A 24,181-nucleotide genomic window follows, 5' to 3' on the forward strand; every position below is an offset into this window, starting at 1 on the left:
GAAGGAGAACTGGGGTTTGGTTTGGATTTTTGTTGCTGTTGTTCTTTCTTGGGGGGCTTTTTTTTCTTTGTTTGGTGGTAGTTCACAGCGATGGCATGGCCCACTCGGGAATGCATCCCTTCCTGGATGCGTCCTGGCTCGCTGCACCAGGGGAGGTTCAGGTTGGACATTTGGGAGGGATTTCGTCACACAAAGGGTGATTATACATTGGAACGGGCTGCCCAGGGAGGTGGTGGAGTCGCCGTCCCTGGAGGTGCTTTAGGAAAGGCTGTCCCAGCGAGACTCCCTGTGTTGGTCCCACTGCACGCGGAGCCGAGACCACATTGACCGCTCTGTCCTGGGGGCGGGCACCGCTATCGGCTCAGGTCCAGCAGGATGTGAACCGTCATTTTGGGTGGGGATGAGATCTGCCCCAGCAGAAAGCTGCAGTCCTGCACAGTGCAGGGCATCCCAGCTTGCTTGGAGAGCTGTCCTGAGCCAGGCACAGCGTGTACCTGTCTGCCGGAATGGGTGTCAGCAGCATCTCTGCAGTGCAGTGCTGGCAGAGTGTTCTGCTGCAGTCCCACTGCCTTATTGCCTCTGAAAAAATATCACCAAACGTGTAAAAACCACGGTGTGCCAAGGAGTTTGAAAGTCCTGGACGCAATCTGCAGAAACTGCTTTTTCAGAGTACGGGGAAACCTGGATGTCAGATATTAGGGAATAACACTGCAAAGGTGTGAGAGACTATGGCCTAGATCTTTTATATAATAAGGGGACTTAGTTTATTATGGGACTTGATCATCTAATCTGGGCTTTTGGGCACTTACTGATGAAGTGAGAGCATACTTTGAGACCAGTGAGTGCTTAGTGATTTACTCTGTAGTGAACTGTAGTGTAGGCACAGACTTCAATCCAGTTTTATATGGAAAAATCTGATTCCCTGAAGTGAAAGGCATAATGGAAAGATAATAGATATAAATAAGGGAGCTTAGGCCATTTTGTCATATTTAATGCTGGGACATTGGAGTCCCCAGAATTCCTGGAGTCATCAGCTGCATAGGAAGTTTGGTGGGTTTAGACACTGACAGCTTGAAAGCAGCAGTGAGCAAGTTCAGTTCACTGCAGAGCTTCCATAGGGCTGCAAGCATGCAAATAAACATGTCCCAGTACAAGGCAGTAAATACATCAAGAATTGCTCAGATTATGTAGCATAAAAATTTTGTATAATAGACGATTTGGGAACTCAGCTGCTGGTTCTTGCACTCCTTGTAATGAAATTTCACAGGTTCGCTACGAGTATTTTCTGAACATCTGTTTGTGAGAGTATGTGAGACTTCATTAGAACCTAAGTGGAAATAACTTGCAAGTTGTTTGAGGTTGGGAGTAGATATAAATGAATCACTGGTCTTCTGCAGTACAGTAATTTCTGCACTACTAATTAATAGTTTAAATATTTGATTTTTATTTCCTTTAGCAGTCTGAAAATATGTGCTATTTTTTCTGTGTTCTGAGGTTATCCTATAATGCTTCCTTTCAATTTCTATTTGCAGAAGCTGGTGTGCAAACAAATGAGAACAAAAGAAATCAGGTTTTGAAAATTGGACATGGAGGAACTTTGGACAGTGCAGCAGCAGGAGTTCTGGGTAATAAAAAACATAATTACAGTCATCAAAAGATGATTTCAGGAAACATTTTCATGCCTATTAAAATCAGAGGTGGAGGAACATTTTGGGATGCACGTGGCAGGTTTTGGGGAAAGGACAAATTACTGTGGAAGAGTGGTCTGGGTTAAATTTCCTCTGTATGTACTTTTACATGCATGTAACATGGTTCTTAACAGAAGTCTATATTCTCCCTTCCTGCCTCCCCCTCCCAAATCCTGAAATAACTTGTGGGTTATTACAAGAAAATATAGGCTCTTGTGTAATGAATTGTAAATTACCTCAGAAATTGATGGCTTTTTAAACTTAAGCTGGGGATTTATAGTCAACATAATTTGTTGAAGTATTTTGTCTCAAAGTAATGCTTTCCTGGGATTTTGAGGGAGCCTTTAGGGCTGTAAGACTTGCCAAATGAAAGATGTATAAGAGCAATTCAGCTGCTGCTTTCCTTGAGGCTCAGTACAGAAACAGTTTTTGCTTCCTGTCCTGTCTTGCTTCATAAAGAAGAGTCACCAAAGATATTTTCTTTTAATTTTGATAGCAATCCCTTTATTGCATTCCTTTGTTTTATTAAAGAACAGGATGTGTCAATTTGCTGGTGTTTAAAAACTCAGCTGTGGGTGTGTTATTCCCACATCATACTTTGTCACCAACGGTTTTATTGATAAGTAACATGCAAACTACAACTTGCTTAAATCATAGCCTTTTAGCTCTGCTTGGCTTGAAGAAATAACAGCAGTACATTTTTGCTGTTGAAAATCAACAGGTACAGCTCTGAGCATACACTGAAAGTAAATGCACTGAGTTGTGATGTATGATTTCTCCCCAAAACAATTCAGCTTCAAGGAGAGGTTGGTTTGCTGTGATTGTTGCTGGTAGAGGCCTGTAGGCTGGTAATTGTCTCTGTCAGTTGTGAATACTGCAAAATCTAACCTTGTTGGGCTAGAAATCATAGCTTGTTTTGTTCCAATTTCCTATAGTGTGTGGCCACTCACAGGAGAATTCTGTGTGCATTGCTGAAGCAGACATTTTCCTTTTACACAGATGTTGCCTTTGAGCATACTACTTCTTGTTGTGCAAAGTCAACAGCATTGATCCATAGGAAAAGAAAAATCACTTGTGCTTCTTAATTGCTTCTCCTGCTGTTCTCTGATACCCAGTAGTCTCCAAAGCCTGCTTCTGTGGCATGACAAAAAGGGCTTGGGCTTGATGTGCTTGGTAAAGACAAGAGAAAGCATCACCTTAATATGCTACGGATCGATTGAAAAAAGACATAGGATCTTTCATTCCACTGCCATACAAAACATACAGGGAAAATCAATGGTAACTAGATTGGAAAGGACAAAATGGGAGAGGAGTGGGAAAGGGAATGTGCCCAGATTTCTTGTGGTAAGGTAGTGAGGAGAGAGGGAAGGACACAACGGAAACAAGTCATTGAGAATATGTGTGCTGCTTTTCAGGATGGGCTGGTGGAGCAGAAAGCTTGCTTTCCTCATGGATGGTAGCATAATAGAAGTATTTATTTTCTGAAACCTTTCTTAATCTGTACTGCTGTTTCCCACATTTTATGTTCTGCATGTTTATAACTGTGTTCATGGGAGTTAGTTGATACTTGCTTAGTGTGCCAAGTGTACTCCAATAACTGAGCACTGCTTTTCATCAAAAATATACTTTTATATTTCTTTTCTTACTGACAGCAAATGTAGATGAGGAAGGACCTTGGAGATAGAGGTCAGTGATCTATGATGTGACAGAAAGGCAAGGTCAGGTCTTAGAATGAATATCTCATTCTAGAGCTGTGGTTTCAGTTTGGTGTTTGCTGTTGTACAATGGGAACTGCATTTGACTTGTTTTTGTATGGCAGTAGTGAATTATGCTTCCACAGTAGAAGAAAAAATGAAAAAGTATAAAAAATAAAAATAAAAATTCAGTTAAACCTTGTTACGTTCAGTGCAGTCTGGCAAGTTTAGTTTATGTCACCATTTAATAATACATGTGTTGCTGGTGATTAATGAGAAAAAGTGCATCTTGTTCACAAAAGCATTCAATGTCTCTTTAAAATTATTCTATTGAATGTCTTGACACTCTTCAGCGAACTTCAGCTCAGCTGTTGAAGTGTCAGTGATGTCATTGTGTTGCAAGAGAAGTACTTGGTTATAAAGTTTTATCTGTGTGCTTATCTCCTTTTGTCAGCCTTCTTGCAGCTTTCCTATCTGGCAAATGACAGGAATGGGCTGAACTGAAGGTACACAGAAGCACAAGCACAAGGACATGTGTGACTAAAACCCCTCAGGAATAAGAGGAGAAATAATTGAGAATAGAAAGAATCTAATGAGTTTCAGAGTGAAAAGATGGAGAAGCATTAGAGCACAAGTAAAATATTTGGGCTTTAAAAAAAAAAAAAAAAAGTTAATTTTCAATTTGATGTTTGTGGTCCTGGCCCCTGGCTAACACAAAGCTAATTTCCAGAAAGCTCCCTTAACTCCTGTAATTTTATTAAAATCAAGTATATAAGCTGATACCTCTTCCAAGAGTTGTACACAAAATTAATTTCCTTCTAAAATTTTCTTTGTATTGCTGTATGTGGAAAAAATCAATAGGAAAGCATTTTAAACAAAAGCACCTTGTAAAAAGCTTTAAAGTAAAATATAAACTAGAGCACTTTTTCTGTCCCTTCCATTTCTGAAAAGCTGACTGCTGTTTTTTAGAATAGTGGTGTAAGATTGAAATGGCAGTAGCCTGTACATGCACAGTAATAGAAAGGTTTGATTATAAAAGATTTTTTGACTGAGGCAGTTGGACCTTTTGATTATTTTCTTGCTGTAAGCCTGATAAACAATTTCATTATGCTGTCTTGGCTGTATTACTCTTGGTCACTATCAACCTTTAAAAGGGCTGTTTGCTAACAGCAAAGGCTACATTCATATCAGTGAGCCATAGCCTTCATCAAACCAGAGAGTGTTAATTGCACTATTCATTTCTTTGGTGATTAGAAGACAAATCTAGGGATTGAATTAAAGTATTTTAACAATAGATGAAGGTTATTTATCTTCTGCTTTAGACTTTTTTTCCTTTCACTAGTCCCATGTTGTCAAAAGTGTTGACTCTCTTCATATGCTAACAGAGCATGTTTCTGACCAGCATAATGTTTAGCAGTGAATGGTGTTGAGTAAGGGAACTGCAGGGCTGGTTTTCAAGTAGCATTTCTTTTTCTGTCTTTGCAGTGGTCGGTATTGGAAAAGGAACAAAACTGCTGAGAACTATGCTGGCAGGTTCCAAGGTAAGGAATGCTAAATGACTTGTATTAGTGGGGTTTTTTGTTTGTCAGTTTTTTTTTTTAATTCCAGTGAAGAGCTGAATCAACATACAAATATGTCAGCCATCCTGCACACTTGGTTTAAATGTGTACTTCAGTTCCTTTTTGCATTTAGTCAGAAATTTAATACCAAGACTTTTATGTCCAGATTGGTTATTTAAAAAACTTTACTTGTCTTGGTTTTCTACAAACTGTTAGTAAATACCAAACTCCTATTTTGGAGGAAGATTTCTATACTATTTAGTGTATTTAAAAAAAAAAGAAAAAAAAGAGAGAAGAACTGTAATGAAGAAGGCACTGAAAATTATGTTTTTGGGATGTAGTTGTATACGACAGTTCAATTTTTGGTAATTTTCCTTGTATGTAGATAACTTAGTTGTTGTTTAACTTGCAGTGACAGATGGTCTTTGTTTCTTTTCTGTCTTCTTAAATACCATGAGGCCTTAAGAGGCACCTTTTGGAATTAAGAGTGCTTTGCGTTTGTGATAGTAGCTATCATTGCACATTGCAGCTGCTGCAGATGGGTGGTCCACAAACACATCAATAGGCACATGTGAGAAGACAAAGGCAGCAAAACCCTGTGGCTGCATGAGATAATCCAGACCAGAGCCTTGACAGATAGAAATCTTGTTCAGTGCTGGTTTTGATTAGTTGTACTGTCTTTGGTGAGTGCGCTCCAGATAGTAGGTGTTACATACACAAAAAAGTGCAGGTACTCCCAAGAGTAATCTACCAGTGTTGATTCCTTATTCACAAGTTAGATTCTGTGATTTTAGCCATTGTTTTTACATGACAAGTCTAGGTAAGAATGACAGGCACAGAAATCAATTAAGTCTTCCAAATTTCATCCTGTTCTCAGGGCAAGTCAGTAGTGGGCTTGTGTAAATTGACAGCCTTTATAATACATTTTATTCTTCTGTTTTTCCCATTCTCTTCTGGTCTGAACACTTAGGCTCTTTACAGCTGCTGAACTGATAGCTTAAAGGTAGAACTTTATTGACAATCTTCAGTTCAACTCAAAGGCAAAGAATTTGACAGAAGAGAATGCAACAGGGTAAAAGGACATAGCTGTAGAGTCTGATCCAAAACTCACTGTCATCAGTATCAGTCTCTGCACTGACTCTAATGGTTTTGGATTTTGTTTATGTGACCAGTTTTCAGAGGCATCTGTGTTTTGAAACATGCAGGAAGCAGCTGGATTTACAGTGGAAACGTAAGCAGTTACCACCTGACAGTTCCTTTCAAAGAACTTTAAAGTAAAAGAAGTCATAGAGTTACTTCTGCTAAATTAAGTCATCATAGCTAATTGTCTGAAAAATGATGACTCAAAAACACATAAAGCAATTCAAGTATCTCTTAAGCTGATGTTCACAGTGGAAGCAGCTGTGATGGCAGAATTATGCACAGTGTTCCTTGATGACTTCACTATAAAGTCCTGTAGCAAGTAGCAATGTTATCCAGCCAAACCTTGTCCTCAGATTGCTCAGAGTGGTTTAGAGCTGCTGCTGAGGGGCAAGGAAAGAGAAAATGGGCAGGTGGGGCAGTCCAGTGAGCTACACCAGCCAGATCCATCAGCCCTCACCTGGCCTTAGGTTGGTGTGGGCTGTGGGCAGTTGATTCAGTGAGGCAAAGGTACATCCTTACAGAGATCAGCAGCTCTTCCACTGCACTTGTTGGTGTGTTCTGATGTGGCACAGAGTGTGGGGTAGCTGATGTCCATACCAGGTGGCACAGAGTGGCAAGCATTTATTTGGAGCTTTTCCTGTGTCTACCTTCCTGTTTTCTATTTATGCTTCAATAAATTAGACACGCAATACATGGGGAGGCTTAAGGAAGTTGAAGGATCTCCTACAGATGTCTGCCTATTTGTTTTTTTGACCACACTGACAACAACATCTCATAATGTATCAAGAGATAATTCCATGACTGTCTAAATAGGTTTGAGTATCTTTTTGCATCCTGTGCCATGTGCTTGGAGTTTAATCTTATTTTTTTTTTTTTACCATTTTGCATGCTAAAGTGTTTGTTGAAATGTGATGTTTTTCTTTTGTTCCTTTTATTACTATGAAGTTCTGATGAATTGTCCGACCCTCTCTGGACAGGATTTACTGTTTGCTTATAGGAATGTGTCTTGTAAAGAAATAATTCAGTCTATCATTGTTGGCAGCAGAGTTATGCTGAGTGGCCAAAACGTATGTTACTGCAGTAAACTCCATATGGTGACTCTGCCAGAGATTGGACTATTTCTCATTTTTTCCCAAACGTTGTGTGAAACTTTCCTGACTCTGTGTGGCAGCTCTGAGCATCATCACTTGATGTGCAGCTCATACACATTCTACAAGGAGTGTTACTTTTTTCAGTGTAAGCCGAGTTCTTCATTGTTTTGACCTCCTTATGCATTAACTCAAACCAAATAGAAATGTGCAGCCAAGGGCAATACCTACTTAGTGTTCTATATCTCTCATTGAATTCTTAATATTTATCCAGAAATAAATATATGTACAATCTGGCTTTGTTTGTTTGTTTGCTTTAATTTGTTTCAAATGTTCCAAGTGAGAGGGAGAAGCTGAATGCTCTTTGGTCTCGAATTTAAATACTGAGCATTTAATACATGTTCCGTAGGAGAATCACTTTTTCTTCTGGTTTGCTGAGACTTGGACTTGGTCTTGCTTGGACTTTTTGCACCGCAATATTTTGAGAGAATTTTTTTTTATCATGTTGGCAAAATAAAGACAGTAGAGTGAGAAAATATTTCCCGCTTCAGCAGTAAAACAAGTACGATGGGAGTGGACCAATTTTTGCTATAATAAAATGTTTCTGAACAACTCAGTCTTATGGATGACTAGTCTGTCTCAAACACAGTGTAGAAGTGTGTTTTTTAGGGGGGAGAATGGGTTCAAAAATGGTACCTTTGGCGCTGTTTCCAAAGTGGTAGTCCTGTTTTAAAACCTCTCATCTACCAGAATGTGCTGCTACATAGAAACAATGAGAGAAATGATCAGGTACTCATCAGAGAAGAAAAAAAAGGAAGAGCAATGAGCCATGAAATTCTGCATTATTCTAGTACTTTCCATAGGGAGGAGATGTCTCCCAAAATGTACAGCATTTATTTTTAGATGAGATAAAACAGGAGAATTGAAACTTTCAGACTCAAGTTCTGTGCTTAATTTGCATTTTTTTTTCAGTTAGATAAGACCTGGGTTCACCCTAAGAGAATTTTAGTCATACTAGTATAAACAAAGCCAGAACTTGGCCATCCATCAAACTGTTCTTGAAATCACTGCCTCTCAATGAGCAGAAAACATGGTTTTATTGGTTTTATCTGAGCATGCAACTTCTACTTATGGTCCACATACAATCTGAATGCCGAAGTGCTCAAGTGATGTGAGGGAAATTGCCCGAGTACTTTGCACTGGTTACACAAGCTTGGGCAATGACTAATTAAAATAGAAAATTCCATCTCAAATTTTGTGGCTTTTTCAGAATGGAACTATCAAAAAAACCCCAAACCACTGGATAGAGTAAATCCCAAATTCCAAGTGTTCATAAAGTCTAGAAGGAGAAAAAGAGATTATAGGCGGAATGAAGATGCATCAGTGACTACTTTCGTTTATTATAATAAACTTTCATTTATTATAATTGTTAAAATTTGAGTTCTTATGAATCCTGGATAGAAAATGAGTGCTAGTACAGTGATTAGGTCTAAAATCTTGCCAGTCACACTTGTATTGTAAGAGAAAGGACTTGTCTGAGCAGCATGTGGTTCAACTCACCTTAACAGAATTTCTGAGACATGTGAGTTACTTTTTGCAGTGGGATTCTGGGATTAGAGTTTGTGTATGGCAAAATTGTTTCTCTAGAAGGATGGCATCAGATGCCAACAAAGTGTCCATAAAGAATGTTGTTTCTTTAACTCCCATGATTACCTTACTGTCCTAAAAATTAGGCGTTAATTTGTATCCCTTAACTTCTCAAATATAAAGCTTGCAAGCTTTCTCCATGAATTAATTTTTTTTAATTAAGTCCTTAGGTTCCATCTTTTGGCAATGAGTTCAGTGAATTAATAACGCATTAAAAAGCACATCTAGTGGTTCTATAAGGAGCAAAACTAATGAAGCCTTTACTTGTGACTGTGTTTGTTTACAGCTCGTTAGGCACCAAAGCCCCATGTGGACTTTCTGGTATCCAGTAGTTCAGTGGGGCTCCCTCTGGACCCTTCTTAGCAGAAGCTGCAATAGATTTATTTCCTCTATCTGTCTGTTTTCAGGAGGCTTGTAAGAACTCGGCATCTCTGAGACCTCTATTCTTCTGCCAGCATTTGTGTGTTTGCACATTGACATGCACACCATGATGGTGTAAGTGCTATTTCTTTAGAAATCCTAATTTCTTTTTGAAGAGCCTCACCGTGTTGGGTTGTTTGTTTGTTTTTTTTTTCTCAGTGTGTGTTAAAAGCAGTTTGTGCTTCAGTTCATATATTTGAGTTATGAGTGCAAGAAAATTGAGTTGGCTTTCCTTTTGAACGATCCTCTTGATGGTGTGTGCTCTTACTTTTAATCTTAAAAATTTCTCTAGGGCCGAGCTTCGTAGTGCTTTCTTTTGGAGTTAGTAAAACAAAAACAATTATAAATACAGTGCACAGCAATGTGTTCTGTTTTCTTTTTCAGATTCTGGTATTTTTAACATTGTCTTGAAAGGGCAAGATTTATGGGCACTTGTAATAATTTTATTAGACTGATAGGTGTAATATGGAAAACCAGGTGTTTGGATATGCAAGCCCTCTCTCAGATCTAAAATAGAAGCTGTGGACTTTAAAACTAAATTTTAGTTTTGTTTAGAGTTTAGTGAAGTAGGTATCTTTTAGACCATTTCTAAAAAAAAAATATTGTTAATGCTTGTGAGTGTGGTATGAACAATGCTGTGAGGGCAAGCAGTTGTATAGGTAATACCCCCAAGACTGTTCCACAAAGATAGGCTACTTTTTATTACCTGCTTTAATAAAATAGGTTCAGAAAGCAGTTTATCTCCTGAATGGGGTAGCAAGAATTTGTGCACAAGGGATCAGCCAAGCTCCCAGGCACAAGGTGAGGGGGACTGTTATTGCTTGTTTGATGATTCTGCAGATCCCATCTTGCTTGTGTTCATCTGTGATTTTAGTTGGGCTTTTCCTTCCGAATTGCAGTGTTATCGTATCCAACTGTCCCTACTTGTCTTGGAGAAATCCAAGTAAAAGTGGTTTGTTTGCTCTTTAGCCTTTTCCCTCGGATATTTTTCATCTGCAGCACCTTCTCATTTTTCACTCCGTGGTTTATGCCCTCTTACATTCTCACATCTCTTTGTTTATGGTATCCCATCCAGCATAACCAAGGGTCAGACCGAATTTCTTTTTGTATTGAGATGGGAGAGCTGAGAAAAAAAAAAGAGTGCAGCATGTGACCTGCCCATTTAAACAAAAGGTGTTGTAGCTACACAAAATGTCATTATTTTGCCTGTGTTCAAGCCCAAAGAAATTATTGTTTCCTTACAAGGGAGGTAGAAGGGAAAGGTTATCTCCTAGGGGAAAGAGAGAGCCTGGTAGATTATATGTTGTGGCATGTGAAGGGGTTAGTGTGAGGTAACATTATAGCGTGCCAGGAATCCAATATCTCTGTTGAGCCCACGTTTTTTTCAGAACCCAGTGGAGTTATGAATTTTAGTTCCCAGGCTTATTTTGAAAGATGTTTTGTAGGTTTCCCTTGAGGAACAGGACTGGCAGATTGGAGGTGGAGTGATTGTTTTATGGGAGATGTTAACCCACGGGCGGATGGATGTGTTTTAGCCCTTGTAGGCTGGCTGGGTGAATTCTTCCTGACATGTACTGGTTGCTTAATTTCATCCATTTAATTACCATTTTGGGCATTAGATGATGTATATTATGTTCCTTAAATATAGATATAGGACTGAGAAGTCTTGACATTTCTGTTACATGGTATTTCCTACATTATTGTGCAAATATTCAAGGAATACTTCTTCGTGTGTTTGCATAATACAGTGCAAAGATGTCTATTAATAAAACTTGTCCTATTTAATGTCTGTAGCCTGCAACAGCTACATCCAGGTGCTGCTATAACAGTTTGGTGGGGGGTTTTTAACCACTACTGGCACCTGAGAAAGTTTTTGCAGAACCAGATTCCTTGACCTCTTTCTAGAGGAGGGGAGATTGGTTCAGAGACCCATTGTTGTGTATGCAAAGTTAGCTCTAGTTTCTATCTTCTGTGTGTTACTTTACAATGAATTTCATGTTCCCTGAATGCCTCAATATATTAACTAGAGATCAGTGTCAGTTTATGAAAGTGTGGTTGTCCTCCTTATTTTGTCACAAGGAAAATGCCTACATGAAAGGAAGGCTGGGAAAATGCATGAATGAGGTTGGTTTTGATGTGTTTTGAGAATGTGTAGAAGGTGTTAGCAAAACTTGAAGTGGTGTCTGTACAAAGCAAGATGCCCTGAGGAGATGTTAAACTCTCACAGTGGAGGATGCGGGAATCGGGAAGGGCTGAAATGTTAAGTGGATGAAATGGCCTTACACACTGTCAACATCTTTAATTACCTGTTACTACAAAACATAAGATACATTTTTTAACCTGCCTTTTTTTTTGGTAACAAATCGTAACAGGAGAGGAGGCTGATTTGTATATGTAGTCTTTTCTGCCTTGCCTGATGTCCCCAAAACAAAGTTGTAGAAGAAGAAGCAGCTGTTCAATGGTATAGATATGTACTGTACTGCAGTGTTACTGTTAGTAAGCTGGCTTAACATACTGTGTATTGCTCAAGTCTCTTTTATGCTCACCCCAGAGGCCTAAACTATTAATAGCTCAGCTTCATGCTCTATTAATATTCACACTCTTTTTTTAAATTGTTGGGAATCTTGAAGAGACTGCACCTATTGTGCTGCTCTTCCCTCAAAAATGCCAAATATTTTACGAGCATACTCTAGTGTGATTTTTCTGCTGTTCCATTCAGGAGGTCAGTGGCACTTTCTTCCCTCTTGACCTTTCTATAATTGTGCATATGGCTGTGCTGCATGCACAGTTCTTGCTTGGATTCATTAAAAAATTAAGGCTACAACTTGGCAAGGCTTTTTTCTCATTCTTAATAAAAATAACAGAAAATAAAAAGAATGGTAGCTGATTTTAAACTGGCCATTCTCCATTGTTTTCCCTAGTGTTCATTTCTAGTAATTTGGAGGTGCTCTAAAAGGTGCCTTTTAGAATTTGCTGCATCTTGGCTTTAGCAATGCCTTTGAATTCAGGCTTTCATGCACAGTTGTATCTGTATGTAGCTATCAAGTCTAACCTCTCTGGAAGGACTTATATTTCTGGGCAGAGAATTATGTATTTCCTTAAAACTCTGTTTCCCAGATAGAATTTGGAGGTTGTCTTTGTTTATTTTGTTTTATCTGTGATGTGGGTGCTAGAGGACAGAATAAGGAAACGGGTACTTAAACTGAGGATGAAATTTAAGAGCCAGCCTGAGACATTTTGGTGAGTGAGAGAGGTTTCCACAGAGCACAAGTGCCAGAAGGGTTTGCAGCCACTTTTGCACATTGATCTGCATCCCCTCTTGGATGTTGTGAGCCTTTTGTTTACGAATGACATGTGGCCTGGTGCTACCTCAGGTGATTTAGTGTTCCTGTTACTGTTGGGATTGTTCTCCCACCTGCCCCCCTTTCCTGTACTTTCTCTGGCACCAGAATTCAAACTTGCTGCAGTTTTTAGCTGACACCTTAAAGTTTCTTTGATCTACAAGTAAAGTATCTTCTGTGGGTTCCCCTATTACAGCTGGTTCTAATCCTTCACATGAAAAATCTGGTCACATGTTTGAACATTGTGCAGAACGTTGTAAGTAAGCTGACATAAGAGGTCAGAAAATCCTGTTTAGTCCACAAGTAAAGATCAGGTAGTTCTTCAGCAATGACAGTACAATTACAGCATCTAGCAGTAAATAAAATGTAGTGCAGGCTTAGCACAAAGTCAGCTTTTTCTTTTAGGAGAAAAAAATTAATGGTAGAGAAGTTGTAATGTTTATGTATATCAAGAGGACATGTTTGGTGTTTGATAATTTTGGATTTGCTCTATCATGAAACATGCGACTCCTCCCTCACCCTGCAGTCTGTATTTTGCCCTCTGTGCAACCTGCTTTTAAGAGATTAGGACTCTGTGCTTTTAATATATTGGAATCTGCTTAGTGAGAGTGCTTTGTTTTGGAAAATAATTGAAACTATGGCAACCCTTGGGTTTTTTCCCAGCTTATTTGTCTACCTCATGTACTTCTCGGTTTTGGTGGATGATTAGCACACTGGAAACCACTGGTAGCTGCTTATGTTATACAAACAGCAAAATAAGTTATGTAAATATTAAATCCAGAACATGTTATTTGTGCTTTAGGAATCATTAAACACAAACTGAACGTCACTGTAAAACTGAGAGTTTAAGGCCTCTTCATTATCTCGGTGGCCTAAGTCTGCAAAGCTGTAAGTGCAGATGGAATGGGTTTGGCAGAGGAGCATCAATTCTGATCAGTGCTTTGCCTGCTGTGTGCTCACTCTGATTTCTGTCAAGTTCTCTAGAGCACTTGTTTTTTGTTTGTTTGTTTTATGTTCCCTCAAACTTGTTAGCCACATGCAGACATCAGTTTACATAAATTGACTTTCTTTTTCTATCCAATATGGCTTTTCATTCCCAGCTTTGAGTCTCTAGCACAGGGGACCGTAGCCTTTTTTTATTTATTTTCCTTTTACACTTCTGTGTTCAGTTGCTGCTGTGACTAGAAAATGGGTCATCCTTGGATGAACTCTTATGAACTGCCTCTTCCAGAGAGCTTGCTTGCCTGGGAAATTCTTGTAGTGGGAGCCATCTTAAAATCTTCCTGACAGCTACTAGTGACCTTGTTTCATAATTACTTGTGTTTCTGTCTAGCTCTTCTAAAGTGTTGCTTCTCCATGTTTGAAAAAGCTTTTAAAACATGTTATAATTTAAGATTTCAACTCTCTGGCTTCTTTCCAAATAAAACCTTGATACATTAACAGTTAAAACTGAGAAGCTCTGTTCCATGGTCTGTCTGGCATTTGCACTGATAAGTGGGGCAGACATGCCTGGCAGTCAGCCCAGGGGCTTTAGCCTCCCGGAGGGCCCCCCCCTTCCCCAGTGGGCTGTGCAGCTAAAAGCTCTGCTGGCTGTACTGCCCTGGAATGGGAGGGGATTCTTCTTCCTTCTCCTCCTCTTCCTCCTTTCACTGTTAAATATGTATACTGATAAAGTCTTGCCTTTTTCCTCTCTCTTTTTATGGCTATTCTTTTCCTTTCTATGTTAGTCTAAAGATTTTTCTGGATATGAAATAAAAAAGCCAAATTATAGCTATTCTCTTACTAAAAAAATTATTGTAAACATATGGTTTATTATTTATGAAAATGTTGACTGTGCCCTGTGGTTGTGACTCTAAAACAGAATTCCTGTTCCCAAGATCTGTGAGATTTATTAGAGTTTTTGTAATTTGTTTCTTATGGGTTCCTGTAATCCTGTTTTTTCTCCAGTGCTGCTTTTTTATGGCATGTTTCTTCCTGGTCATGGGTATGGTAGCAAATGCACACGGCCCAAGCATTTCATTGTCTGTCTGGTCTTGCTGAGGTTTTATCCAGCACATCCCCCAGGCCGTGTGACAGAGTTTGTGCATTATCATTGACAGAGTGCAGTGGTTTGGCACTGTAAAGTATCTTCTTAAGGCTAACTCCTCCTAGTGTGAGTAGAGGAGCTGCTTATGCTCAGGGGCTTCTGATCACTTTGCTGCCCTTTGTTTTGGTTGCCATAATGTCAAGAAAATGTTTTTCTGAAGAGCTGAGAGACACAGCCATTCCCTGATGCAGGAGAGTTTTGGGATGGTCTGTACGTGCTCAGGGTGCTGTTGTACAATTGTGAGGCTCTGCTTTGGGACCATGCAGACCACCACGATAAGCTGGAATTAATGCACAATGCTGCAGCACTTGAGAGTTGTGACTGGGAATGCTTGATCTTGGCTTTTAATGTGCTACCCTTGTGGAATCCCATAGTGAAGTTGAGGTGCTGCTTTTAATCTTTAAATGGTTTGGGTCCTGGTCTCTTGAGATGAGTAGAGGGCAAGGATGTAGGGGCTGTTGATTGGCAGAATGTTCTGTGAGGAGCTGCCAGTAGAGGGATGTTTTCTGCACTTGCCAGGCTTTTCCACTCCTGCAACACCTACTACCTTCTTTTTTTGTTTCAGATTGAGTGGGTTGAAGGCAGCGTGGTTGTGAGCAGTTGCTGTCTGTGTTCCTGCAGTGATTTGTAATTTGAGAGTACAGGAAGAATGCTCCTAGATGTATTTTAGAAAACTGGAAGAAATAAATGATTGCCAACAGAGGTGAGAAAAGGTCACCCAAGACTTAAGTGAGTCAGAATCCATTGGGTGCTTCTGAGGACAGTGTGAGTGAGAGTCTAGAGAGAGTCGATGCTGAATTTTGGCACAAAGTAAGAGGAACAATAGATTAAGTCTGGACTCTCATATTATCTTCTACAAGCTCCAGGTCCTGCACTCTAGCAAAGGAAAAGTAAACTTTATTAAGGCTAGTAAGAATTATGATATATAATTGTAGATACCCAAGGGTATTCCAGAGACTGATCATAAACCAACTGTAATTCTTAATTTCCTGACCTGTTGTAGCCTTTTTTGTGGATTATTGCATTGATGTCTTGAGTATTTTGTGACTCTATAAAGGCTCCTCTAAGGAGTGGGAACTTTTAAGGATGTTCTTTTTATAAATTGCATACTCTTTTGCCTTTGTTGCAGAGATTAAGTGATGAGATTTGGATTGTATTGTTCATACAGTTATTATCTCTTTATTGCTGGGAGGTCAGCTATAACATGTTATTGTAACAGACAGCCTGAAGCAAGACAGCCAAGACCAGAATTAAGAGGAAGAAAGTAATTTGAACTGAAGTAGTATGAGTATTTTGATTTGGAAACATCTGAAGATGGAGTGTGAGGTTTTAATTTTTCAGATTTAAAGTTTTACTGAAGTGCTAAGATCATTCATCATGCTGTTATAATGATGATCTGCTCACATGTTTTTATTAACCTCTAGAATAATTGCTGAATAGCGTCTCTTTCTAGCTATGCTATTAAATGTTCAGAACCAGATCATTAAATGTCTTGGAAAGCAGGCAATTTTATGGTCCTGAAAGCACATAATATGCTTGCAAGTTAATTTAAATATTTGTTGTGGAGCAGCCTTCATCCATTCTTCCTTTTGTTTCTTTTTCATGCATTCCAAAAGTGTGTAAACTTCAAGAATTTTATTTTAAAATACCTGCCTTTGCAGAGGTATCAGGGGATTCATACATCTGCAATATTTAGGGAAAAAGTAGCCCTGATGTGGTGTTTAATGTGGTTTAACCTGGCACGCAGCTAAACACCATACAGCTGTTTGCTCACTCCCCTCTGAGTGGGATGGAGGAGACAATCAAAAAAAAGATAAAACCCGTGGGTTGAGTTTAAGGCAGTTCAGTAAGGAATGCAAAGCCATGCACACAAGCAAAGCAAACCAAGGAGTTAATTTCCCACTTCCTTGGGCAAGAAGGTGTTCAGCCATCCCCAGGAAAGCCAGGCTCTGTCAAGTGTATTGGTGCCTTTGGCAGACAAACACTAATCACTCCCGACATACCCCCCTTCCTTCATCTTCCCCCCACTTTATAGTTTAGCATGGCACCATATGGTCTGGAATATCCCTAGGGACATTTGGGGTCAGCTGTCCTGGATGTGTCCCCTCACAACTCCTTGTGCACTCCCAGCCTGCTCACTGGTGGGATGAGGAGCAGAAAAGGCCTTGACTCTGTGTAGGCACGGCTCAGCAGTAACAAAAACATCTCTGTGTTATCAACACTGTTTTCAGCATAAATCCAAAGCATAGTCTCATACTAGATACTTTGAAGAAAATTTTCTCTATCCCAGCCAAAACCAGCACATGAAGTAAGCAAAGAATACAGTTATTTTTATATTAAAGTCTGCACTCTGCTGCCTTTTGTCTGACTGTTTCTGCTGCTGCCATTTTGTGGCAGTTGCTTGAAGAAATACACAGAAGTGGCAGGTTGTCACATGGAACAAAATCAAGGCATGTCTTAGTAGTCCAATGTTGTGGGTGTGATTTATATGCCTACACTGTTATTACTTGAGCTTGTTTGTACTTTGCAAGTACATGAAAAAGGATGCATTGCATCAAAGAGTAGAATGTTGGTGCTTATGCTTGTTTGGATGTGTTCCAGTCGAATTTGGTCAACCAGTTTCTGAAAGATACATCCTTTTATGACTTGGTTCAAATTTGTATTAACTCAGCTGGGGGTGAAGTTAATTGAAATGTTACTGGGATGTAGGCGTGTTGAACACTTTGATTTTTCTCTCTGAGGCTTTATTTTGAAGGCCTCTGGATTTAACATAGGAAGCTGAGGGAAATGGAGTGGCATAGGCAGTGGATCAAACCACAGATCTTAATCCCTGATGGTATCTGCAAACTTGACCTAAACTCACGTTAGAGAGTGAGTCTTCAGGTGTTGGTAGCCTTGTGACAAGACATGGAGCAACTGGTTCCTGGGGAGCCTTGTCAGCTCCAGGAGATTGTGCCCTATGCCCACAGCATGGCACTTCTTAGGGTGAAAACATGAAAAAGGGGGGCAGCAGGTGAAATGCAATAAGAACAAGAGCTACTGTCCTGGGAACAGGTCAGTTCCTTCTTGCAAACTGCAGACACGTACGCTGAACAGTTTTTTAGAGAAGAACCCTGAAAAACCCTGAAACAGAAATATTCAGAGAACTCATGACAAGCAGAGGTGTTGCTGAGTGGCCTTGCACTCCTTGTGCTGGTCACAAGGTCCTTAGCAGATTCCAGGTGATCAAAACTCCAGCTCCAGGCTATTGCATATCACTGCATTTCCTGGCAGAACTGTTGCAATGCTTTGCCTTGGAAATGGTTGTTTTGTTTTCACAAGTAAAGGTCTTTGTATGTTTTTTTTTTAATGTGCAAAGGAACAGAAAAATTGTCTGTGAAAGGTACTCTATGTGCCTTGCTTCAACAATGACATATGACACCCCACAGAGACTTTGATTTTACCATCCTATTATTTTCTTTATGGTATTGATGTATTTATAGTAAAAATTGGATTCCATGTTGCTTCTTGCTTGGGTTTCTAAAACCAAAATCACAGGGCCGTGTAACAGGATTTACTTTCGTTTAGTTCCATGTCTTTCCCTCTTGACTTTTGCTTACCCAAAGTTGCTGGATTGACTACTCAGGTAGTATCCTTCTTGTTCTGATTTGAAGTAGTTGGTAGTTGCAGTCTTTATATCAAAAAAAAAGGAAAAAGAAGAGAAGAAACAACCTTGAAGACCTGACTCACTAATCTCTCCATCTCTCTTCTTCCTTCCCAGAAGTACACTGCCATTGGAATGCTGGGCAAAGCTACTGATACATTAGATGCTACAGGAAAAGTAACTGAAGAAAAACCTTATGGTAAGCATAAATTATCTATACACTTGATGTAATTTGAAGGCATAAATGGTCTCTGTCATAGAAAAGCGGAAGAGATGTTTGGGACTCTGAATTAAGTTTAAATGTGAAATTAAACTAAGATTATTTCATCTTCAACTTAAGTGCTCATGTAATTCAAACCAGCTTCATGCAATTATGTCCAACGCAAGTGTTCATTTCTGTTGGAAAAAAAGCAAACCAGGCATTAGATTAGGAGGGAGAAAATAGAATTGGGCAGGACTGTGTCATTTTAAATCTTTGACAGGCTGACAAATGACGTGCTGTGTCCAGTAACATTTTCCTCTCTCCGTGTATAGTCCCATGAGTGCTCTTTTAGTAAAACCCTTCAATACCAGTGGAGGAATAAAGTACCTGGATCTTCCCTTTAACTACAGACTGCTCAGCACAGAATGAGAATGGCATAAACCACATTCTTCATATGGTCACCTACCAAATCTTGCTCTTGCTTGCAGCCTGTGTTGTAACATCTTTAATAAATGAATTTTTCTGCCCCATAGAGCACAGTGCAAGAGTTTAAGGCTTCAGAACTCATCCTGATTGTGACTTTGCTGAAGTGGACATTCCACAATACCCAGGGCATTTTAGAAACAATGTAGAACTAACCAGGGACACAGTAAATGTATTTGCCATTATTTCTTTCACAGCCCGGGGGTAAAAAAGAAAAACAAAAAAAGGTAACTGGTTGCTTAGCAACTCTACAGGCTCTACACTGTTTGTGGTACCTGGTAATAGGTACATGAAGTAAATTATCTTTTTTTTTTAATAGCTTGATGAAAAAGGTAGCCTGGATTTCACTTCTCACCCCCAGTCTCCTTTCTTTTGCGGTTTTAATTTTTGTGTGAGATAGGCAAGCATGAGTTTCTTGTCCACATTAACATGATGGATCATTCTAAACAGTATTATTTACTAGGTAGTGTTATTCAGAGATATTGGATCATTTGCTTCTTCTTCAGGATCAAGTTTTAAATCTCTCTGAGCTTCTGAAGAGTTGGGCTGAGCATGCACATGGTGTTAGGAGTTGCCAATGCTTCATGATGGTTGGAAAGGACACTTTCTTGGTTCATTAAAGGTGGAACGTTGTGGTTCTGCTGCACTAATTGGTATTCGTTGCAGATACTTGCTCATATGTAAGCTGTGAAATACCATTTTAAGTAGATGCAAATCCCATAGTTAAATTAAAAAAAAAAGTGTTTCTTGTGACTCTGGTTTTACTTTTCTTATTTTGTATTGTTTGCTGCAGATAGAATTTAGTGTTGTTTTCAAGTGCATTTCTCTCACTGGCTCTACTGTTACAGTAGTTCCCACCTCTGCACCACCTCCTCTGTTATGGTGGTTTAGCTTTTCTGTTAGACTGTGTGCTTGGAGAACTTACTTGGGTTAAAAATACCCCCTTTTTGGGTTGCTAATCATTTTAAACTGAGATCAGTTGCGTTTGCAGTTCTTCAAGTGATCTCATGAAGAGCAGTATTTCTCTTCTACTGAGACTGAGAGCAGAAAGAAAACGCTCATGAAATTGGTCTCAGTTGCTTTCCATGTTGGTGTAAATCAGTCAGATTTGATTTCTTTGGAAAGAAAAGGAGGGAACATGCATATTCCTTTTTTGTTTTCCATGGTACCTACATGTTTTGTATTTCCTTCCTTCCTCCCATTCTAATAAGACAGATATTTCTCGTCTTCTCCCAGTCAGCTTGGTTTTCTGCAGGGTACTCTGGGTGGCCCAACATCCCTAATCTCTAACCCTTTACAGGTACTCCAAAACCAGATATTTGAGCTGAATTGCAGTTTTGCTTTGATACCTGCAAGGATCTTGGGAGAAGCAGAGCGTCTGCTAGGGAATATAATCCTGCTGTGCCAGGATTGGGCCTTATTGCAGAGAAAGGGCACTAAAACAGTTTCAAGTTATATAAAACTCTTCTTGAATGACTCCATTGGACCACAAGAGGAAAGCGCCTGCAGAAAGGTGCCAGCTATCTTAACTATAAGAAGTGTTACATTTTAGTCCTCAAAGTGTCCCTAGACAGCAGCTGAGGAAGCAAACTGTACAGTTAGTCACAATGAAAGGATGTACTGAAAAGAGTTCCTTGGTTTTAACTCCTCCTGAACTTCTCATAGTTTTTTGATTGTTTCTTACCAGACGAGTTTGCATTTCTGCCTGAAATGGTTTCATACTGCTGCCAGGCTACCAGATGCTGGCTTTGGAAGCACCTAACATTTAGAGTTCTTCTGATGCCTTTTTGAGCACATTAATGTTTGTAGCCCATTTTTAATATTTGTAACTATGCATAGGGATTTGCATTCTGAAACCCACTTCCTCCCAGCTGCCTACAGGCCATATCCAGATATGGAGAACAGAATTAATGAGGATTTTCTGCAGGTCTCTGCTGATTATGCTGAAATATATGTTTAACAGAGCTACCTGAATAATTTGGAAAATGTAGTAATTTCAGCATTCTACTTGTCTGTTTTCAAATAATTTGTACCAGGCCAGGAGGAATTGAGATCATCTGCTGTACTTTTGTTAGACTGTCATGGATAATTCTTGAGTTCTGTTTAGGTGTTGTTTGTTAACAAGCCTTCAGTGGAGGCTTCTTGAGGTTGTGGCACCTTATGGTTTGGTAACTATTTTCCTTCCTTTATAGCAGGAAAAAAAATCAACAGTCACCAGTGTTCAGAAGCACACAACTGTTCTTTGGAATTTTTGTTGTTAGAAGCTAATAGCCTTATATTAAATGTTTTTAGAAGCATTGGAGGCCAGAAGTTCTGGGTACTTTGGGGTGCTGGTAGATTCATAAGGAATGATCCACTGGAAGATGTGGAGCCTGTGCAGAAACCATGTAACTACAATGCCAGTCTAAGGGTTTAGGAGGAAATTTAGAAAAGAGTCTTGAATGGAATGTGTTCCAAGTAGTGTCCTCAGAGCAGGTACAGCCTTTTTGCTCTGAGTTAAGGTTTTCATTATTCCTGGTGACTGGATGAAATTATCCCGTGAGCTAAACCTTGAAAGTCCTTACTGAAATCATTGTGAATCAGGGGGGCAGCCTCCACACCCCTCCCTGGAGGGACACAGAGGTGCAGTTTTGAGGCCAGCTTCCAGCTAAGACTCATGGTCTGCAATACAGCAGATTGAGGATATTTGGTATTTGGAATGAGGACCTTGGGAGGAATAGGTTACTCTCTTTAGCAAGGGCAGTGACAGAGGTGTCCTGCAGAAATGTCTCTCAACCCTTTACTCTCAGGGAGTGGAGAAGAAAGTCAAATAGCACGTTTTGGGACATTTCATGCTAATTTGCCTTTATGGATGTGTTCATATTCAAGTTGATGGAGGGCTGAGTCCAAATGCTGCCCTCAACTTGCTGACCAGACAAGCTGTTAACATAAACCCAAGCCCACAGCTGTGTGAGGAAGACCTGTGGCCAGAGTCCTGAAGGGAAAGAGTTCTGGGCAGCAGGACCATATTCCCCTCTGCCTGTGCTGTGGGTGTAATGACTGGGAGCTGAAAGATGGTTCAGAGAGCCCTGCAGAACCACGGGTCCAAACTGGTGCTTGGAACAAATACAGAGTTTAGACATAGTTCAACTGTTTGGGAGAAGACTAATAAAACATTCTGGAGTGCTGGAAAAAGCTCCACCAGCTTGTATGTTGTTCTAGGAGAGGACAAGAATCCAGTACAATCCATTAACACAAAGGCAGTGTTGCCTGTTTACACGAACAACAAACCACATGGGCTTAGGTTTTCAGAACGTAATACTGACCAGCTTGTGCCACGATGTATTGCAGAAGACAAATATGATTTATTCTAGATCTTAGCAAACTCATCTGTAAATATTTACTTTGATTACACACCACACAACGTTTGTTTGTTAATGGCTTAATGCATCATTCCTCACGTGGGGATTTTTTGTTTTATCTCCTGAGACAGGGGTTGCCTATGTTACGAGTGACTTCCTCAGAGGCTGCATGTAACCTCTCAATTGGGGAATATGAGATCAGAGCCAGAACTGAACTCAGGCCTCTCATTAAATGCCTTTGTCACAAATGCGGTTCATGGGATGAAAATTGGAAAGAGAACCCCCAGGGACACTTATGCTTAGGTCTCAAATACTGAATTCTAACGTGAAGCAACTGGGGGTTCACAAGAAGGAGGCTGACAGGATCATTGTCATAGAAGTGGCTCATGCTAACTTTCCGCTGTGTAGTTTTGTTGTGATATAGAAATTTGCTAAATAGAAACAAAAGATTGAAATAACAATGTAAGAAATTCTTCAGAAGATTCAGACTTACTATACAATTGATTTTGTTGTTCCAAGTCCGTATTCTGATGTAAATTGGTCTTTCTCAGCATCCCTAACTGAATTTTGTGCCTCTTGCCAAGGTCTTCCAACCCTGCTGTTAATAACACTTCTTGGGACAGCTGCTTGGGCCTAGGGACATCCCTTCTCTTGAGGCTGCAAAGTGTGCTTAGCAAGACTGAGGTACCACAATACCATCTCCTAAAGCTGCTGTGAAAAGAAATCTCATCTTACTTACTTACAGCATGAAGTACATCTGTTTTGTAAGGCTTGCAATTAAAGATCTGTTCCAAAATATAATGAAGGCTCAATAAATAAATTTACTTGGTTTCTGTTCCAGAACCCTGTTGACTTAGCAGGGTGACACTAATTGAATATAACTTATAAGAAACAGGACTAGTGAAGCCCTAGACAGTCGAAATGCACTGAAGTGCATTGTGATCACAGATCTTGTGTTTGCACTCTCTAAACAAATTAGGGATGAATGTCATATCTCTTGAATAGAGCTTCAAAGGACCAGTGCAATCAGCTACTTAGGTTATAGCCTTTTAATAAAAGTGGGACAGATGTGTATGTGTACTCTTAAAATGGATTGCCTAAAACAGCTGTCTTTCTTTTACAGGATTTCTTTAGTAAAATTACCTTACTTAGCATGTAACTATACCCTGGTGTGCATTTGCAAGTTTGACAGGGAAATTTGATGTGTTGTTCCAGATACAATCTTCTTCTCTAAAAAAAAAAAAAACCACAAACAAACAACCCACAAAACCCAATGGTTTTGTTCTCTAATTATCTGTTGTGTTTTCACCAGCAGTTAGGTACTTTTAAAGAGAAGTTCCCAAGGTTAGATGAGCATTTTATTCTTTTTGGTGCTTTAACAAAAATTAGAATGTGCCAAATGTTGTAGTTTTGGTCTAGTTCCCAAGAAAGATAGATTTGCAGCCTCAGGTGAGGGAAATTGCAAAAGAAAATTGTGTATATGAGAATTTCTGCCCTTCTGAAAGTGTCCAGACTGTCTTAATCACCTCGGACAGTTTGTTCCACTCTTTTTGTGATAATTCACACTCCTACCTACATTCTGTTTTTTCTCTTTTCTTCGGTGTTTTTCACTCAAGCTAAATTCACATGAGAGGGAACTCTGATTTGTATCTGTTTGCGGAACGTGATTGATGCCATTAGTGCCATGTGAATAATCAGTACTAACATACTGACTGTTTTCTTTCTACAGACCAGGTAACAAAAGGAGATCTTGAAAATGTGCTGCAAAAGTTCACGGGGCACATCATGCAAGTCCCTCCACTGTAAGTTCCACAATATTCAGACAATCTTGACAGTTGTGTTCAGC

At 39.6% G+C, this 24,181-nt stretch overlaps 1 protein-coding gene across 1 annotated transcript in view; it reads left to right on the plus strand.

Moving 5' to 3' along the window:
* The window catches only part of TRUB1 (TruB pseudouridine synthase family member 1), a 29,757-nt gene that overhangs the window by 1,190 nt on the left and 4,386 nt on the right, over window positions 1-24,181 (plus strand). The window contains 4 exon segments of the mRNA XM_018068922.2: window positions 1,533-1,625; window positions 4,868-4,923; window positions 18,427-18,508; window positions 24,065-24,137. Of these exon segments, the coding sequence (XP_017924411.1) occupies window positions 1,533-1,625; window positions 4,868-4,923; window positions 18,427-18,508; window positions 24,065-24,137 (304 nt within the window).

This window comes from Manacus vitellinus, unplaced genomic scaffold, assembly GCF_001715985.3.
Source record: "Manacus vitellinus isolate BGI_N305 unplaced genomic scaffold, ASM171598v3 scaffold_15_pilon, whole genome shotgun sequence".
NCBI lineage: Eukaryota > Metazoa > Chordata > Aves > Passeriformes > Pipridae > Manacus > Manacus vitellinus.